This window comes from Ischnura elegans, chromosome 6 (assembly GCF_921293095.1).
Source record: "Ischnura elegans chromosome 6, ioIscEleg1.1, whole genome shotgun sequence".
NCBI lineage: Eukaryota > Metazoa > Arthropoda > Insecta > Odonata > Coenagrionidae > Ischnura > Ischnura elegans.
Genome location: NC_060251.1, coordinates 107712916 through 107734109, shown reverse-complemented (window position 1 = coordinate 107734109; position 21194 = coordinate 107712916). Strand labels below are relative to the sequence as shown.

The window sequence follows — 21194 nt, the reverse complement described above, 5'->3', positions numbered from 1 at the left end:
AAGCATATTGCCTATTGCATACAAGTATTATGAAAGGGGCTTTATAGCAAACAGCGACAACATTTGTTGAATATCACGTCGTTTACTCACGAGTAGGAAACCCAAAAGCATACCAAGTGACTCATAGTAATAGATTAAAAATTTACCGATCATTTCGGAACGCTGGTGATAGTTTGGTATTACATGGGTATTAAATAACTTTCGCGATAACTTTATAACATTTTCGGCCAAGAAGAAGTATTTATTCAGGTGTAATCACATTAATCTGCTCACAAATCATTTCAAACATCATTTAAAAGAGCAAAACACTAAAATAGAACATGGACAAGCAAACGTATGATTTTCTAATAGGCTGGAAGAAAACTTCTGAGAGTGAAAAATAAAATACAGCACTGGTTAGTTCCTGAAAAATAAGTGCTTTTTTGAGTGATAGCGATGAAAGGAGCGTAAAATACAAGACGCTGAAAAAGTTACGCTATTCAGGACCGTGCACCAAGGGCCGACAACGAAACTTATCCGAGCATTCCGCTCTCTTGCATTACTTTTTATATGCAACAGTCCCTCGCCTATATTTCTAAAGCGACCGAAAACAAAGCCACCACCAATCCCAACTAGTGGGGAAGGTCACATTGTCTTTTTAATGCTCATACAGTAAAATGTAAGGCGTGCTGTCAGGATAAATAATCGGCGTCAAGGCAAACAGTTTGGTAAATATCACGCCGATAATAGCAGCGAATGAAACCGAAAAACGGGGGATTACAGCATGACCTTATTGTGGACCAGAAACGAGAATATCATGTATAAAATACAGCAAAATTCCAAATTATTCTTATTAAATACTACATTTTTGACACAGTTCAAAAATGGCGTTTTTTAAATCCCCTGTTCTCTTTCATAATCCTCTGAAAGATAATAACTTTAGCAAAAAATCTAGATTCCACATTATTATAACTGCTGAACTATTTAAAATACTAAATCATAATTATAAGTTATGATAATGATAAGTTGAACACTTTGGGGTTATATTAATAGAAAAGAAATTCTGGAATCAATAACTAATTTTTATAACAAGATCTGAAATTAATTCCTTACTCGGCCTCATGGCGAGTAATTATGTACAATGGAAAACAACACGATGTATCCCTAAAGCTATTGAAATTCGCAGCAAATATGGTCGTAAAATCTCCAATCATAAATTTTACTACCATCTTCAAAGGAACCTTAGGGTAATTTATGACAACACATTGTCAAACCTCCATTATTACTTGCACAGAACATTATGAGCATCGCGTTAGGTCGAGTCATTGCACCAGCTCGCGTCTTCAAACTAATCTTTTTTTTTGTTTTCAGGAAAGAGTTAGCCATTACAAATAGGCTTATATGAGACTAGTACACTGACACCTAAATACAATCGTTTCTTTTTCGTGATGAAACCGATAAAAAATATGAATAAAAAACAGCTGGGAAATATAAAATCGGTCGTGCGATCGGAGGGAATATAATTCAAGGAGATTCTCACGTGTCAAAAAAATGCAATTTAAGCCATTGGCGTGGCTGAAAGGTGATTTGTGTGGACGAAAAATCATAGTCAGCTTCGCCTTTACGATCACTGATATATTTGTCCGAATGTCAACAGCATCTTTAAACCAAGAAATGTCTTTGAAAGACAAGTTTTCGGATCGCATTATGCAGAAGTTGAAAGGCAGCTGAGTTCTCTCGGTGATGAGATGATTTTTTTCTATGAAGAATTTAAGCTCTTATATGTACCTCATGTACCACTAATATTATTATGTAATTCCAAATGGCTTCCTATAACTTCAAATTGTCTGTGCACAGTCCACAACCTTTCATTTAAAAATACTGAGTAACAGCATATCGTATGCGATTCTGATACTTATACTGCAATACAATATTTGAAACAAATCCACCTGATTTTGACGAATTCCCTTGTTTTTTTATACATAATAATAATCTAAATGCAGCTAGTTAAAGTAAATTCAATAGCAGTTTACGTCTCATATCCTAAAATGAGATACTTTCCGAAATAACAAAAAAAGTTGATTAAATGAATAAAAATTTGCTAGCAATCACTCGTAACCTCTCCAGTAAGCTATAATAAGCAAATATCAACTTATTTTTAGTATTCAAATAAAGGCATTTCCTTCAAGGCAAAACACAATCCAAATGAATTCATGTATCTTTTAAAAACGACAACGAAGTTTCATAAAAACTTATACAATCCTAATTTACTCATTTATAAATCCCTTAGATTCAAGAAATATCAATAATATGCATGCGCAAAAATATCCCAAGCTAGGAACTTTGACAATTATAAAAAAAGATGAATTAGAAAATGAAATATCTGACTCTAACCGGTATAGCTACCATAAGATTTCCGTTCGGAAAATGATACGTCCTTCAAATTGACACGAATGGCCAGGTCGGAGCCATATTCTTAGCATGCGTACGAATTCATGCAAGATTTCTTCCGTCGACGAAAATAGCCAAGCCGCCACTCAAAGTCAGCAAAAATAATGCTCAAAGTTAATATTTCTCGCAGCCACCTGTTTCCTCAATCTTGAAAAGAAACTACAATAAATATTAAAAAGAGAGAGACTTGAATACCTGAAATAATAATTCAAAATTCTTCCGTGTGGCGCTGCAGCGTATCCCATTGGAAATACATACCGTAGGCTTTAAATGTATTAAAAGTCTGTAAATGTGTTAACGACTCCAGACCATAGTTAACAGTTTAAATTATAAGACATAAAGGCTGCCAACGTTTTTATCTATATAATTAATAATATCCTTTTGACGAATCTTATGCGAGAGTTGTACTGACACTTTGGATCCAACAAGCAGTTAGTACGACTTAATCATCCAGAATCATACAGCAAGGACTGTGAACGTCTTTCAAGCATTGGCCCAATATTATATTTATCGGGGCAGATTTTTTATTTTCTGCCAAAATAGAGCCTTTTTTCTTTTCGTTGTATTTCAAATGATCTGCACAATGCATATGCGTAATGAGAATTGACCTCAAGAAGTTCCCCTGATGTCTCATGTCCCGATCACTTAGACTACTATACCTGCCCCTTGCGGTATGCTTCTTTCGTGTCTTGTGTGCAATGCAGAGTAGTAGATTTTACGGAGATAACGAAATGGCAAAGATAATGCACGAGTGCCCTAAAAGTAACCCTTACGTGTCCAACAAAATTATAATAGCGGATTATTACTTCCAAATAGAGATTGGGCCTCATATATAATAAAAAGTTATGAAATATAATAACTTGATACACCGTTTACTCCTCCAAAGCATAGGTTGCTGCTTCCTTCATTACGCAGTATAGCACCAATATTGAGCGCAACTGTTTTACCAGCCAAGCCGGATTATTCTTAAAATTCCTCGTAGGCAATAAATCATTTACCACCACCTGAATACAAACTAGAATACCCCAATTACTTGGCTGGGACTCTCGCTGAATAAGCTAACAAGGTAACTACCTCCCCAAAAAATACTACAAAAAGTAGACAAAAGATATGAAGATGGTATGGTAATTTAACCTATTAGTGTATTCGGTGCGATATTGGGAAAATCCTGAATGCAATCTAGGGCATATAAAATAATTTTCTCTCCAATTTATCACTAATTTTTTTCTTACAAATTCGGGTTTCCGCACGGTTTGCCGGTGGCTAGTCCGCGACTTCTCACAAAGATGTCTAATACTTTTTTAAGCCCAATCGCACGCAATTTGGTTTTGACGTCCTCAACTTCACATTTAAATTTCCTCGGGTTACTGGAATAATTTTGTCCAAAAGGTATTATTTTGATGGAAATGGTACTGTGATTATGAATCTCTTTGGTCAACAGAAGTCCTTACCTAAATTTATCTCTGACAGACACGAAAATTACTACTGGGGCGAATTAGATACTGGGTTTGACTTGCAAGCTTGAAGGGAACGCCCTTGTCTTGACGAGACTTTCAAAAGCGCGCGTTCCCAAATGTAAAGCAACCACGTCATGACTACCAAAGGGGAGCCTTGATGAAAAGGTTCTCCAACAAGGCGCTAGATGGCGAAAGCATTGGAGTTCTCACCTTCTTGGAACGATTTCTGTTCTACACGTGCTTCAAAGATAAAATAAGAAACTCCGCGATCCCACAGTCTTCCCTTTTCCCTCCGACCTCTCCGTGACAGGGAAACGCAATTATTAGCTAATTCCTTACATTCCAGTCTTTTTAATAGGAGCCACGAGTTTGTTAATTTGGAAATAAAATCAATTTCCCAAAGAAAAGAGAACTCAACGAGGAAAGAGATCTCCAGTCTTTGGTGAGAAGTTTTATTAAGTCTTCAATAGACCTTATCATTAAATTTTAAAAGGTCATTTCTAAATTATTGATAATTCATGCGATTTCACTGCAGGCTCAACTACTGCGCATCGTATTGGGCGTTCTATGGATATTTACTCTGGCGTACTCACGCGAGATCGACTTACAATTTCAACGAGGGAGTTAGGAAAAGTACATATGACCCGAAGCAAAGATATGTCGTTGTGTCCATACTTCACTGTGTTTTTTTCTAAATTGATGAACCATGATTACTATGGATAAAAAATTATTACAATTGCCGCATCAATCGAATCTCAGGACTTCTAATATATATCGTTTCAGAGCAATGTTTATTGAGCATTGAAAATATATATTCCTATGAGTGTAATCTATTTTATTAGGAAGCAAAGAGAATTAATTTTATTAGGAATCAAAAAAGGACTACAATCAGGATTTCCTTTCACTGAAGTATTTCTGTGGATATAAACTGCAATTACAATTTTCTCATCCATATTTAATTGATATGGCACAAGAAGGAATTGGAAATAACATAAAATCCGAAATCCAATTAAAGTACTTCATTTAAATTTGAAAAATAAATTATTACAATTATCTTCGCAATCGTAAAAGACACATTTTAAAGGTGCAAGGTGGATTGCATAAAACTTAAAGAGACCACCATTTGCACAAATATAGTCAATTCAGACCTCAATATCTATATCTTGCCCAAGAATAAGAAGCTTAGGAAGAGAATTTCTGAAAATCATATCAATGGCACATACGGCCACAGCAACTCTCGTATACGACTGAAGTCCATACTTTTCACATTATAAATCATATAAACTGGTATAAATCCGTCAAGCTAAATTTCAGTAAACATATTCAATCTAGTATAATGTAATTTCAAATCCATTTTGCATTATCAGCATTACCTGGCTCCTGAGAATACCATTTTTGAAAGAATCTTACTTTATGTCAAATTGTTGGACAAAAATATTTCCGTTGAAAGTGAATTGATTTCTAACATAAACTAAAGCTGCAATGAACTTTTTGTATTGATTTAAAATTGCTTGGATAATTTAAATCTGTTGACTAGATACTGCAAGGAATGTGCCAGCAATGAATTTGACATGACAATCTCTATTGCGACACCCCGAAATTGAACTATCTTATTTATAAGAGACATGGAGCTTGAGACGGTTGAATCGGCACTGCTTTAGAATGAAACCTAATTCATTTATGCGTTTTCTACTAAATTTGGAGTTGACACAGTTCCTTTTTCTCTTTTATACACGATTTCTAGAGATAATTTTACCATATCCATTAAAAAATTTGTATTATCACAAGTCACATTGAATTATCTATCTTAGGTTACTTAAGCAAGTTTAATATGTTATATTTATGAATATCTCTTATTTATTGAAGGATGAAGAATCTTCCACAACAACAACTACTGCTTTCTCTCGGGATACCGTGAGGGAGTCCTCTTCCGTCACCAGACACATTGACCTCGAGAAGCTGTTCACGCCTGCATCAGACTCCGGAGAGCTGACCCCATCAAGCAGAAATCGTAAGCACAAGCATCCTCTTTCCTCAAAGCTCAATCATTCTGTCACCCATTCCATCCTACTCACTCAGTAAGTGCATTTTCATAAGTTCCGATAGACAAGGTAATTTAATTTTGAGCTCACTTCATGAGGCAGTACAACGATCTTACATGACAGCGCATTAACTACCCTTGACGAAGGAGATATTTCGCGGTCATCGCCACGTTTATGATTTCGGGATTGTGAGTACCGAAAATCGTAAAAGATAGAAAGGGGTAAAGTCTATAAGGATGGAAAAAAGGAGGAGAAAAGGACACATTGCTCTGACTTCAGCCTGGTAATATATTATAGAGCCCATTATTCGAAGTTCAGTGAAAATTAGATATGCGGGGGCAAATTATTAGGAAGCAAGACTGATCTTTCCCGTCCATATCTCCCCCACAATTCCTACGTAAGGGAGATTATTATGACTTCTATTCCTGAGATTGCTTTATTTATTCATCATGAAATCTAAAAATAGGCTAAAAGAACTTTAAATTGGATTTTAACTCATTCATAACTTAATATAATTGAAAAATAAAAACAACATATCTTACACAGCAGCACAAGATATTATCTGATGCACAATGTAATACATTCATTGAAATGGCAGCCTCATCCGCAGTGGTAATTATGAAGGGAGGAGGATAGGAAGTGGGGGATTCAAAGAAAAAGCCTATTGATGGCAGATGCTAGTTGCGAGCTGCAATTGGCGGTTGAAATGGAGGATGTGTATGTCAACACAAAGGAATAATGAGGGAATTGAAGGTCAGAGGTAGCCGGTACGTACTGGATCTCTGTGCCACGATGAACGGAGGTGAGGTAGATGCAGGTGGGAAAAGAACCGTGTTTGATGGGAAGGGAGACGCAGGGTAAACTTCAGGAGGGAGCCGATAGACCTGAAGCGAGCATTCATTATTCGGTGGAAAATTCTGAGGACAATAAGCGCGCAAAGAGATTGGAAAGAAACAGATTTTAAGGTTGCGCCGTCGACTAACTAAGCCCTAAGTACACAATGAAAATTCTTTTATTACCGTCCAAATAGAAAAAATATCACACCCAGTATTTAATAAGAAAATTATATGATTACACGGTTTTGTTCGAGTATTACCCTGTGGCCTATTGAAAAGACTCCTATCAACAGATAATACCAAATAAATTTCACTTTAATTTTATCTGATGCGTGTAATCGAGGAACAATTTGGTAACTCCGTCCAGGTACCTATTCAAAATTACAACCTGATTTCGGCTGACGTTGATGAGTCCACCATACATTGCTGTCGAGGTGAGTAAGACACCTCGGCAGTAATGTATGGACAATGTTGTGAACTAACAAATATAAACCCATTCACATTTACAGATATTCTTCTACTCTAGTGCTATGCTAAAGGAAGAGTTCGAAACGGGAGACATGATTACATCATGGAATTTTTTGTATAGCGAGTTGCATGAAGCAAGGTGTTTCACAGGTACTTTCTGTTGATAATATCTCGGAAACTGAGGCCCTTTGGATACTACAGGAAAAACATTTACAGCATAAAATTTCATTTTCCATCACACAATGACGTTTGAACGCGATCTAGTGGTGAAACTTCGGACCTTCCCTTGTAAGGTTACATAAATGCAGGTTTCGTAAAAGGCTACCAATTGAAGTCACGCAGATTATTAGTGAACGTTTTACGGGACTGAATAATAGACCAGAAAAAATGAATGGAGATCCATAAGAAAACGCAGGATACGAAGTAAAAGCAAGAGCAAATAATCCCTCATCTTTATAATCGGCGCCTCTTGACAAGGCGAGGTAGCGGTATCACCCAACAGCGGCCAACCACATTCCTTGTTCCGGAAACTTCACTCACTTTCACGAACACAATAAAATTAATTCACCACTGAATCACAACGGCATCAGCAAACACACACGGGGAGTAGAGAAATCACAAGGGAAAAGCCCACAATGCACTTCCAGTAGCATATAAACCAATGTTTAACAAACCCATTCCCAACAACTGCGATGTTTTCAACAGTTCAAACATCATTATTATAAAGTTTGTTCCTACATTACGTTTCGGTCAAGCCCGTGGCCAAATTGCGCTGTCACGGATTTAAGATGCTTTCCACTGCAGTTGTGTAAATAACGTGGGCCATTGCTACTTCCAGCATTCCGGTGAGTCCCATAGAGACACTGAAGGCCAGCAGACTATTTATATATCCTAATTTTTTATTTACTAACAGTCTTCTCAAGAAATTTAAGGGTGTATATAAATATTTAAATATAAATTAATGAATAAGAAATCCCAATGGATATGTTTAAAAATAACATCTAGTTTTATATTATAGTTAGTGTAATTTAAGTTACATTGCCATAGAGTCTACAAGTTTCCACTTTCCAGGATTTTGGGGCGAAATTTATGTTTTCGAACATTTGCAAATTTGGTCAAATGGGTCAAAAGAAGCAGCTATTTTCAATTAATTTCTACCATCGCGAATATCATGAGACATTGCCTATTAACACGACGCAAAACAAATCTATGCCGGTCTATCTGTGATTAATAAACTTGAAACTTAATAATTAATTTTCCAAAAGTTTTTGGTGGTTAATGATCCCTTGAAGTGCGTTGCGTCTTCAGCAGTGTTTAAATACACCTCTAATTACGGTCAAAAAATTAAGTCAAACGAATTAAAAAAATGGCGGGATTCTTACCAAATTATTTTTTCTGTGGAAACTATTAGCTAAGTGTAATACTGAACACTTTTCTATCTCCCACCAGGAAAAATGTACTCATCATCAAGCTTCTATCTGCCGAGCCATCCTACAGTTGAGGAGCAGGTTGACCTGGCGAGAAGGATATCCAGGTCCTTAGCGGACTCGAGCAACCAGCAGAGCAAAGGCCAAAGCATGTACGTCAACCGGAAGAAGAGGTCCGTCAAATGGGTGCACGAAGGAGGTAAGTCTATGGCAGACAAAATGTGTCATAACCACAGAATTAATATAAACAGGCCGCTCAAAGTGAATAAGCAATAGCCAAAAGCTGAGTTCACAATTAAAACTTCCATTTTCAATATTATTTTGGAATTCAATATATTTCAATAAATTTCCAAAAAAGTTGGAGCATAAATATTTTAACCACCCTATGATTCAACCAAAAGGTTTATAAGGATAGGTGAGGGTAGAGCTCACACCATACATAGCCATATGCGGATGTATTTCACGCATTCAGTGTAGGAGATCAAGTTTTGAATTTCCTAGGCCATCTTGCACTTCGAGGATCTTTGTTTGGAGATATCCGATGACTTCACCCAAAACGTAAACCCTTCTCTCAGAAGCCCAACGCTCTAACCACTGGACCATAACGACCTCCGTTAAATTCTTCTAACTAGATTTTATTAAAATTCTGATACCTCTCCTTCTTTGCGAGTGCCAAATTTATAGAAAATCGAATAAAAATCATGTAAACAAACGCAATATTGGTACTCAGCCCAATCAGGAATCACGTGACTTGAGACATTGCCATTTACATTTTGATCGCATGTGCAGAGACAGAGCTCATGTTCATATTTAATATGAAGTCATAACACCCAATGTTACCCTGGAAGAAAAAATGTTTCCCTCCATAATAAACAACTGTACACTCACAGACTAGAAATGAAAGGCCTACCAGGAAGCTGAGACATTACAACGTTATCTGTTATCTACTTCCACGACTAGCTAGCCCCTATATAAATTCGAATCAAGTGATTTAAGGGTGACATATGATCGAATAAACGCACTAGGTAACATTTCCCGTTGTTTCCCCAACCAGGATCTATACACAGATGAATAGAAAATTAAGCGCGGGAGTAATATCACCACCTACTATCAAGGGTAGGTGATTGAGAACAGCACTCAGGAATTGAAATCGGCTGGGAAAAATAAAATTAGTAAAAAAAACTATCAACTGCAATTACTTATTCCATTATAAAATTGCAAAAAGTAGACTGCATGAATATTAAATATTATTTGCATGATATTTTAATCCTGATGCGTAGGTTATTTAACCCTAGGCGTCATAATAATAATAATGAAAGTACCCTTATAATAGTTTTTTTGCGCGTTACCACCGCTACTATTCACGTGCCACATCAGCAACTTCTAAGCCCTAATTTAAGCCACAAATACCAGAAGAGTAAACAGAAAAGGATTTATCATGAGCAAGAGTTTCCGGTGAAGGTCTTTGTCTCAGTAGCTCATGAGACAATACCCCTGCGTTTAATTTTAATGTATTTTCCGGTGGACACACTTGAGCACCCCCTAAAATTTAGAGGTGATGCACACCCTCCAGAGGCATTACCAAATCTTCCTTTACCCAAAACAACGCGTTTGCCATTGATGTACTAGTGGTTTGATCCCTTTGAAATTTACTGACTTTTACTCCTTTTTTATGCTCTTTCGAATGGTTATATCGAAAATATTGTACGATGTTTGGTTCGCGAGAAAAATGATGATTTACCTAGAACCGCGGAATGGGACTTTTTGTCCCATTTGGGGAAAACATACAATTTCCATTTTTTTTGTACACTTATTTTGTATTAAGCATAATAACAGTTTATTACGAAGGGGATCGATGCACAGATACCGTTATTCTGCCAGTTAGAAGCGCAGAAGGGAATAATCTGTGCACTGCGCCGGCCGCCTACTCACGCCGCGTCACCTCTGCCCGGCGCTGCGCCCCTCTTGACAAACAACACTTTTGCTGTCAAAATAAGTTTACTGTATTCCTAGTTATACTTAATAAAACGTTTTAAACATTACCTAAACACGTATTTTGTTCACACAAACCAAAAAAAACCGTCAATTATACCTAAACATGACAGGATCAACGTATTTTGTCAATGGGACAAAAAAGTTCCATGCCACGGTTTTGGTGGTGTTGGAAAGTTCAGCGGTTCTTGTGTTAAGATATCCCTGCCGCCAATGAAATCTATATATAATCAAATAAACCCCATTTAAGAGGTCAAGTTAGATCTAAACTACATTAGATCACGAATCAGTTCAGGTCTTTAAAACAAATCAAGCGTGATTTGACATCTGTAAGGACACTAATCAAGCGTATATTGAGCAAGATTGACTTTTAATTGCAACGGATATGCTACATGACATTGATTATACATCTTAGAACTTCAGTTTTATCAAAATCAGGATACAAATCAAAGACTTCATGTATCACATAATTCCATAAGCCATATCCATATCTCATCCATAGATGCCTGTCATAAGCAGCTACATCGAACTTTAGCTGAAGATATTTGTCAGCTAAATTCAATTAAGCTGATTTTTAACTGCCAATATGAATTCAATAAACATTCATAAGCTCAATGTGACAGAATTAGTATAGAAACACTGAAACACACATCAGTTTGGGACTGGTTCATGTAATTTAGATTAAAAACAGCTCATTTCCCGATCCACTTTTAAGATGACACATGATAACACATACGCTCCTCTTTCTACGCACTTTTCCCCGTGCCCTAAATCTCCTCTCATTTCGTAACATCACCTAAATAGTCGTGAGAGACAAATTACAGACATCGCTTAGTTCCTCATTCTTCCATGCCTACCTACCATGCCCAAATACTGCTTGGCCCAATCATCAGTTCCGACTGAACAATCAATCCCCAGTTTCAGGGGAAAATAATTCCTTGGCCACCAAGATATAACGACGATGAAAATAGACACAGAGTTAAAATAAAATTGACACACCTACTGAATTTAATAACAACAAATGCAATGGATAAATGAGTCGAATATTCAACGTGAATATTATAAAAATGAACCACTCGGAGAGAAACTTAATGCGACCCATTTAACATTATTAAAGCGAAGACATAGATGGTATGAACCATTTTGGCATGCCATTTGTAAACAGTGAACTAATATCTGAGGAGAGAAATGCAATAGGAGGACTCAACTCGAGGCCTTTGTGCCATGTTTATAATCCTTCCCATCGATACTAGAATTATTAAAAACAATCCCATACAGTTGAAATAATTTCAACACCAGATAAAATTTTTTTTATTTATCATTCAATGAAAAATATTACAGTATTGAAGCCCCCGATGTATTTCATGTTAAAATTTAAAAAATACCCTATGATACTCCTATTTACTCATTTTTTTAAACCATCCCGAGACGTTCTACAGTGAAATGGATGGCAGAAAAGTTTCAACAATAAATCAAAAAGATAACCACGGTGATTTTTAGGAATAGCTGAAATATGCTACATAGCACGGTTTTTTTCTTGTTATTTGCCATAATTCTCCCTTTATTTGGGCATTTTCTTGATTCTTTCTGCATAAGTAAGTGGATCAGCCATTACTCGAGAAGGCAATTACTTTTTTTTAATAGAAAACAGACAGATAGAAAATATAAAAGCGGTTATTTTGTCATCAAACAAATCAGCTTCCACGTTAAAAATAACGGAAAAGTACTCGTTCTTCGAAAAAATCGAGAGAAACCGAATCTTTTGACCTCCTTCCAGGATATCGCATAGCTCTCTTTCCCAATTCACATCTGCAAACCTCATGCTGAGAGGAGGGTATTACTATCCCTTTGATGCGAACGAAATCTTATATGTTATTTAACATACTGTGCTCACATACACTTGCGAAGGAGTTTCGTCATGCAAAGACTTCCAATAGTATTTTTGACTCAGAAGAAGATCCGATACATCGGCGGAAAAGAAGTCAAATGGAAAGGGCAACCAACAAAATTCGTAGATCCAAAAATGTAGCTGATACTTTCAAAGATTACTCACCACCGTATGCCTCATATCCGTCAAAATATCAAAATATGTCTTTCTCACTGACCAACTCAAATGCAGATGGCGAACTTTGTGGAACAGACAGGAAACATTAGCACAGAGAAAATTTATTATATCATACATTTTTATTAGCGGACTTGGGTTTCGAACAACTTTGTTCGAGACAATCAAATATTAGGCATAGCACCTTGATAACGGAATAAATGTTCGAAACTTGCGTCGCATAATAACAATCTGTCGACTGCACAAACTTTTGCATGTGATTATAGTACCTTCCTCATTGATTCTGCCGCATGTTGCTAAATTGAGCCTCTTCAGCCAAATTTCTTGTAACTTGGATTTATAAAATTTACAAAATTCGAACACGCTCATATTTAACACTGACCTACTTAGGTGGAAATAGCACTGACTGGGAGAAAGGTGAGCAATCAGCTGAAGTGATATCCACATTTTTCACAAAGGAAGTACCCCAATAGTTGAAGCAAAATAATTCCTCCAAAAGCTGTACATGTTCGCAATTTTCTATCCTCTAACAATAATTTATCTAACTTTCTAAGCATGGGCACTTATATTAGTATTGTTTCCTCTCCTAACAAATAATTTAGAACCGGACACATTACAAAAATGAAAATTATTTTTCATAAAATAAGTCATATAGATAAGACATTTGGGAGTATGAATATTTTACCAAGAGAAGTTAATTATAACGGATCCCAAGGCCCCTGAACAATAATATTGAATTTCTACACATGATTCCTTCAGCCTTTCTGCTAAAACTTGAACTTTCGCCCTAATTATTTCCGCAAAATGATGCGCACCAAATCAAGACGTTCAAAACAGTAATATTTAAAAGTTTACCAATTAGAAAAGGCAATAGGAACGAAACCCTTGGGTCGGGTTCGCGGGATACACTCCTGGGGCAAGGACTATAAGCGATTAGCTTTTCTCCTCTGCCACCAGAAGGGGAAGGACGGGAAGGAACAAGGAAAGGAGGCGCCGCCGCGATAGGAGCCCGACGACGCCTCCAGGGAAAGGACGGGGAAGGAAGGAAGGGACGAGGAATCCTGCACCGTCACAAAGGCGGGCAGGTCCTACCACCAACGAAACCATGCTTACGCAATTAATATGCTACCAATTTTAGTAGATTTTCCTATGAGGAAGAAAAATCTATCGATCAAATCGGTAGATAATTAGAAAAGGCAGTAAAATTACCTCTCTTCGTCTTTAAACAAAAATTTTCCAATTATTTTCCTTTCCCACAATTTAAAAATCATGAGAACAAGAAATGCCGTAAGTAATTCAAAAGGCAAGAAATGTCAAATAGAATTATAAATTCATTATTTCCTCAGGAAGGAAAACTGAATATAATATAAAATATGGTTCAGGCTAATTACCTTAATTTCAAAGGTGATAATATCAAAGTAAAAATATCAATACATTTACATTTTGCAATTTAAAATCTCATTGAAATTCTACATCCGACGGTCACTATCTAAGCTAGTTATAATGGTTTGAGGCGACAGCCAGGTCCTCAGACTAAAAAAAAAATTAAAGCTACCTAATTTTTAAATTCTCACAGGAATGCTAAAAACCACGGTAAACAGTGTTGAATCGGAAGCAACTTTCAAACCGTTGAATAATACTGATGAGAAAAATACACGGGTAAAATAAGATGTGGAGCATTTCATTAATATTTGGTAATCCAAAAATCAAGCTATTTCATTAAAGAGGAAATAAGTACCTATAAATTCCACCGTTGACATCGGCCCATTCAATGCTGGCTTGAATGCTCTTTACAGATTCTAGAATATGCTGAATAGCCTGAGTAGATCAAATGGTGACCTTTCAAACTTTTGAAAAGACGAAATGTTCCCTAGTTTCAGTTGTTTTCTTTCAGTTGTTTCAAATTTACAACTTCCCAGTGTACCACCATGCTTAATAAGTCTTAATAATAGTCTTTTTATCGAATAAATTAAGGAATATTAGCACAGCCATTAAATGATAAATATTTAATGTTTATCCAGTAGAAATCTATTGGTCTAACAGACTGAAAAGTCTGTTTTCAAAGTGATTCTAAAGCTAATAAACTCGCAGCTGAAGTTTTTCGCGAAAACATTTTTTCGATTTAACCGGTGATAAAAAATGCCTATTGATGCAAATTATTTCTAGTTTATTATTGACGATTATGACACGATTAGTATAGGAAGTCATAGTCTACCGTGGATATCATCCTTCTCAAAGGTCAAATCATGTTTGTATCTTCGAAAATCTTGGTCTCCAAGTTTCAGAGACATACTCTGTAGTTTCGAAACCCTCTCCCCTTGTTTACCTTGGATGCATCGCCAGAGAAGACTTGGAGCATTGCAGATGTTTGCACCACGCTATCATCGCTGCCAAATTTTGTCCACAGTGGAATTTTCCAAGGATGAAGATCAGTAGAACTGGGGAAAATAATCGATATCGGCCTCCTGTACCTCAATTTAGTATAGCCATCGAAACGAAAATGCACATGGAATTTCATTTAAATATTATGACACTACATCTCACAGAAATGACTTATTCCTGGGAAAAATCGGGTGCGGGTTGACACCGCTCATAAGTGCATATTAAACCTAATGCTTAATTGATAAAAAGTGTGTGCCCATTTCTTAGTGCTCACCACTACTCAAAAATAATAATTAATCCTCCTTAAGGTAATGTTAATTATGGTTATATTACTGAAACTGCTTCAAACACTGCATATTTAACCCAACTATTTAACTTCATAATAGCAAAACTGTTACATCATATCCTGGGCACTTTAATTTTTGTTTTAATTTTAGCAATACATCGACGGAAAAATATTTTAAGCAAATGAGTAAAAACAGATATTTAACAGCATTCCAGTTATTTAGCCAAATTTCTTGATGTAGATAAAACCATTCAAGCGAATTTATTTTAACCTGTGCAGAAGAATTCCATATGGTCATCTGATTGCCAAATCTACAACGGAATCGGGAATAAACAATTTTACAAAATTCGCTGATCTACGCAGGTTGAAAGTTTTCCAGTGATTAACGGACAGTTCTTTAATATTTCTTAGTGTGGAAACTTCAACGGATACAAAATATTCATAGAAAACTTACAAATCCCAAAATTTTCATATCCAGATTTCCTTTATTCAGCTTGCGCATATTTAAAAAAATAACACGGGATTTGATTGCGGCTAGGTACTTAAATACCTAAAATTTACACAGGAAAATCCTTACAGAACACCTGCCTCGGAGAACGTAGCCTCTGCAAATGAAACCCGTAAAACCTTCATTAGATGAGATACACAGATTCTATTCCAAACTTCCCAAGTGATTTAAATTCATATATATGGCCTACTTCGTATTTTTCATGCAGTCTCCAAACGCGATAACATAAAAGCGACCGACTTTTAGCCTTCTTGCAAAATTGAGAGTGTACAAGGAAGATCATCAATTCTATAATCAAGGTATTCAACCAGTTATGGTAGGTTTACGCGAAGTTTTTTGCAAATCATCTCGGACTGTCTCCTCAGCCAAATTGGAGTTCCCTTTCCGATCCAAAATCGGCCTATTTATTTTAAAGTTATCGATAAAGTCTATTGCCTTCTCCCCCTTTTCTGCTAATCTCATATTCTTCTTTCTAACGCGGTTTTAGCATCCCAGCATTGTACTCTCTCCGTCTTGATCCTAAATCTTTTCCTTAAGTCCTCTTAATACTTCTTATCTTAGTCCACCATGTACCGTCCCCCGCCAACCACTTCGTAGGCCCTTTCCCCAATGATAGATTCGTTCAGAATGAAAACGTTGTGGAAATTATGCGTATTACAATATATAATTACTTAAGGAAACTCGTAATTTTCGCTTATATTCCTTCAGATAGAGTGTTCTGTTATTAAATCTACATATCAGAGTAATTCAGGTAAATGTCGCGTCCAGTTTAGGAGGTACCACCGAAAAACGCAGTTAACGCAACGCAGGTAAGAACATCTCATACCATAATCTTCTAAAAAAATAAATACATTTCAAAATACTCAAATAGAGACACTTTTTTACGAAAAAAGTTCGCAGATTAAATTCAGATTATAAATGACATTTTTACTTTTTTTATAACTTTGATCTTAAGAAAATTAAGCGTACGGTACTCAACACACTACTGCTTGATTACTTAAAGTTCATATTGTAAATGAAGTCAAAACATGATATGTGAATGAAAATGGAGATACAGTTAACTCAAGTAGTAATCCACAGTAAAAGGGAAAAATCTATGATTGAAATGCGTGTTAATGAAATCGATATCTATGCTATATAAACATACAAATTTTATTGTTGATGAGAGGTGGGGAGAACTCATTCCAATACTTAACCGCTCGGGAAATTAAATTACTTACGACAGAAAATAAAAACACCGCGGCGTAAAGAAGGGAAAATTCTACATAAAGTTAAAGAATATCCTCTGTTTTTTCTTTGTTCCTAATGATGCAGCCTGCAACGGACGCAAAAGATCAGATGGCGAATCACCTCAAGAAGCAGGAAGCGAAATGGACAGGTAAAAATGACTTCCATTGTCCGAGAAAAAAGGAATAAGGAGGTGCTAGACGCGGTGAGTGAGGAGTGAAAACTTCCATAGGAGATACGGGTACAGGATAGAGCGAGTAGTGACAGGCTGATGCTGATAATCGTGTTAGAGTGAAGGTTGCTACGTAGGTTAAGCGAGAAATTGAGAGTGAGGGGATACGGTTTGTGTATAGAATTAAAGGAAGTAAGCCGTGCGGCAGGTCGAGGACGGAAATAAAGCTGGGAAGAATAGAAAGAGGGACAAGGTCTGGATGATTTACGTACAGTTCCATGTGAAACTAGCGCAACATGTTGAGTCACTCAGACAGCGACTTACCCAAAGGTTCGTTTGGATAGGCAAGGGTGAAGGCCAACCCGAACTTAGTCAAATGCTCGTTTGAATTGTCACACATCCAGGATAAGAGGGCCACTTCCTTTCCCCGGACCGTCTTGCACTCTGATGATTGCTCGTGAGCGACCGAAGGCTTTCCTCAAGATAAAAACCCATGTCACTCAGGTTAGAAGACTGGCGATCTATCCTCTAAACTACCTCGCTTCCCACAGGTAGTTACAGATATATAATTCATAATAGGTACTGAAATAATTTCCATTCAATAATAACCATTCCAAGCAATTTATCGTGAAACATGTAGTAGCTTTTATATACCAACTAAGATGAAATTGTATCAAGATCACATGTGAAAGAAATATGATAATAACAATATTTATAAATGGTTGGATAAAATGAATTGCTTTAAATCGCACAGTAATGTCATAACGTCATTACTGGTCGTTGCCGTTGCGCTCCTGAGCCCAAGTGACTACCGTCAAAGCTCTAAATAGCTCACAATCCAAGATGAGCCCTTGGCAGTGAGTGACAAAAAAAAACTTTTAACGCAAACAGACACTGCATTAGTCAACCGCCAGTGTTTCCTCTCCTCCATCTCTCGAAACTCAGCTTGTTTATCCCGCGACAGGAATGACTATTCACCTTGCCGAAAGCGAATGAGAAAGGGGTGTACAAACGTGAAGACATCACCGCGATTTCTCGCGGTTATTCCCCGACCGAGTTTATTATCCGCCCTAAGGGACATCATCACGGATGGCGAGTGATTTAAGGCGGACGCCCACACATCGTTTCCTCTAGTTGGCGTTTGCCCGTTGGGTACAGTCCCCTCACGGTTGGAGTGTCAGCATTTTATCCACGCAGCTGTAGCGTTTTTTGGCATAGAACCCTCCATAGAAGAAAGAAGGGGAGAGGGGAGACCTAGCTTGCCCCCACCACTATTTTAGTCCCCCTCATTATTTTCCAGGAAGGAAAGAAAATAAAGGAAAACAACGGTCAGATAAAAGACGTAGGGAGGTGTGTCAACCTCCGTGCGCTGCATGAGAAAGACTCTTCTTCTATCTCATCTGCGCTAAATGATGAGTCAAGGGACAGGAACGCCCGAAGAGGACGGTTGAGGGAGCTTGGTTTCTTGGCCCGCGCGGAGGACGCGGTTCACAAACAACCTAGAGCTGTGATTTCAAGACAAGCGGGAGAAGATGAATATCAGACTCATAACAGAGCAGGATCTGAGAGGTATCACAGTTTGAGGAGGCCTTTGTGAGGTGTTAGGACTCGTTATCTAACGGAAGGATGAAGTAATCTGTTCATCTTACCACCACTGATATGTGTTTAGGGTGAGGACGTCTTTCATTACACCCCTCCCTTTAAATTTAGGCATGAATAATAATTTTAAAATGTAAACCAGTGGCGTAGGATTGGTACTCAAGACGCCCCAGGACCAATTTAGTTACTCAGGCACCGATCTAGGTCTTACTTGTTAAAATGAGATGCGATTTGGATGTTCACTATATAGAAGACTATAACAATCTTGGTGCAATAATAATTCATTGAAAATTATTTACTTTTACCATATGAAATAGCTTTCCTTCAAATATTGCTTCAGTGACAGAGCAAAACAAAGCAATGTCGATTCCATCGTTCCCCCACAATTCTCTACATGAGGTCTAAATTATACTTCATAATTAGTCGGTAAGTATCACACTGAGACCGACTTCCAGTAGCGGGTAATGATGACCGGTTTTAATTAATGATAACGGTGCATGAAAAAGGTCAGGTCAAATTTTTTTGGGCAGAAGTAAATTGAATTGTTCTCTAAAATAGAAATCAAGATTTTAGAGTATCACTTTGACCGATGAGTAGGATTTTCATACCTACTTACTAATCACTACAGAGTTAAGTAACTTTCGTGAAGTTTACCGCGTTGCTTTGAATGTATACGAGAGAACACCCGCTATTCATGATGGGTCTTTAGCTCTGTGGACTTTGGCAAGAAGCCTATGAGCATTTACCGGCACTGTTGATGTGACTCCAAGTGCAAATATATCACGCCTTATTCTTTTTTCTGCAACCTCTGATGTCATAAAAATGGTTTTGGATGGAGGCTTTACCTTCATTTGATTAAGTAAAGAACATTTAAAGAACCGCTCAAGATCACAGTAAATCGGGGTGATTTACTCTTAACTAGTTTAATCTACTACATATCGAGATAGCGTTCACAAGAGATGCCATCGAGACCCAGTGTAGTGTATTCCTATTCATGCCCGAATATCTAGGAGAGAAATTAAATTTATTAAAAAGTTAAAAATTTAGCAAAAATTAAATCTACTAAGCTCACGGTCACGAAATGTGTGAGAAAATAACATAAATACATTTTAGGCTAATAATAGAATAGAATAATAGAATAAAACATTTTAGGCTATACATACTTCAAATCAAAATGAGCTGGTCGTACCCTGAAGTACATGTATTGGAATGATCAAATAGCGCTTAAGGCTATGATATGAAGTCAAACTCGGTCATACTGGGAAGGCCATGGCACAAATACTTTAAAAGGGAGAATGTAGAGAGTCGGGATGCGCTCGAATGGATATTTGAAGCGCATAAAATCTCATGATTTTGATTGATATCTAAAATGCAATGCAATCCGAAAATTTTTATCCAATTAAGTCCCCGAATAGGAATGAATTTTCTCCGTATTCCCATGCAGAACTGTCCCCCTGAACTTTACTTGAAGCCATATGTATGATGGATGAATTGAACATTTTTTGCTGCACTCGGCTATCGTCATGCTATGTAATAGAGCTCGGAAGGTTGTTACCTTAATCGCTAGAATACTTTTATAGTGGTGAAATTTCATTCCCGAAAAATAAATCTGTAACTGCCTAGGATTCCATGGTTGACAATAAAATTTACGTCCATTAGAAAATTTCTAAACGTCAACAGCTATCCGAGGAAAGGCAACGGAAGGAGGACCCCATGGCGTTCATGGCAATGAGGTAGTTTCCTTCATCAAAGAAAACGAAAGGCATTGATTGCGATTCGTTACCCACCATTAGTGTATTCATAATATACAAAGTATTTGGTTTTAGAAATACCGGTTTAGACGAATGGAAAGGGTCAATGTAATCCTCATTTGAAAAAGGCCAGATTGGCGCCCATACGATGCCACTCCGCGTGACGTCACAGGGACCTAGTTTCTATACGAGTAGATAGGAGTTTTACATCGTCTGAGGTTACCAATGCATACATGATGCACAGAGTTCAGGAAAACATGTCTTAATAATCACCTATTGAAACTGGCTAAGGTCGGAGTGTTTTCTTCGTTTGATAAGGTATTAATAATCCTTATTTAAGCCAAGCGCTACGAGCTAGCATGGTACTCTGCTACCTGCTAGCAGCCTGTGTCGTATCAGCGCTCAAAGCCTCGCCCCAAGGTCACCTCCCTTGCGGCAGCGGGAACCAGAACGACTTCACACGGGAGTTTTCCCGGCATTCATACTTACCCGTCGCGTTTTCGCGCGCTTGAAAATTTTCACTTTTCATTTAATCGCGAAAAATAGATATCGTCA

The 21194-nt window shown here is 37.2% G+C and overlaps 1 protein-coding gene across 4 annotated transcripts in view; it reads left to right on the top strand.

The window, feature by feature from the left end:
* The window catches only part of LOC124161490, a 173372-nt gene that overhangs the window by 103179 nt on the left and 48999 nt on the right, over window positions 1-21194 (top strand). For all 4 annotated transcript variants that reach the window (XM_046537817.1, XM_046537816.1, XM_046537815.1 and 1 more), the window contains 2 exons: window positions 5754-5898; window positions 8683-8859. In XM_046537817.1, coding sequence (XP_046393773.1) covers window positions 5754-5898; window positions 8683-8859 — 322 coding nt within the window. The remainder of the gene's footprint in view (window positions 1-5753; window positions 5899-8682; window positions 8860-21194) is intronic.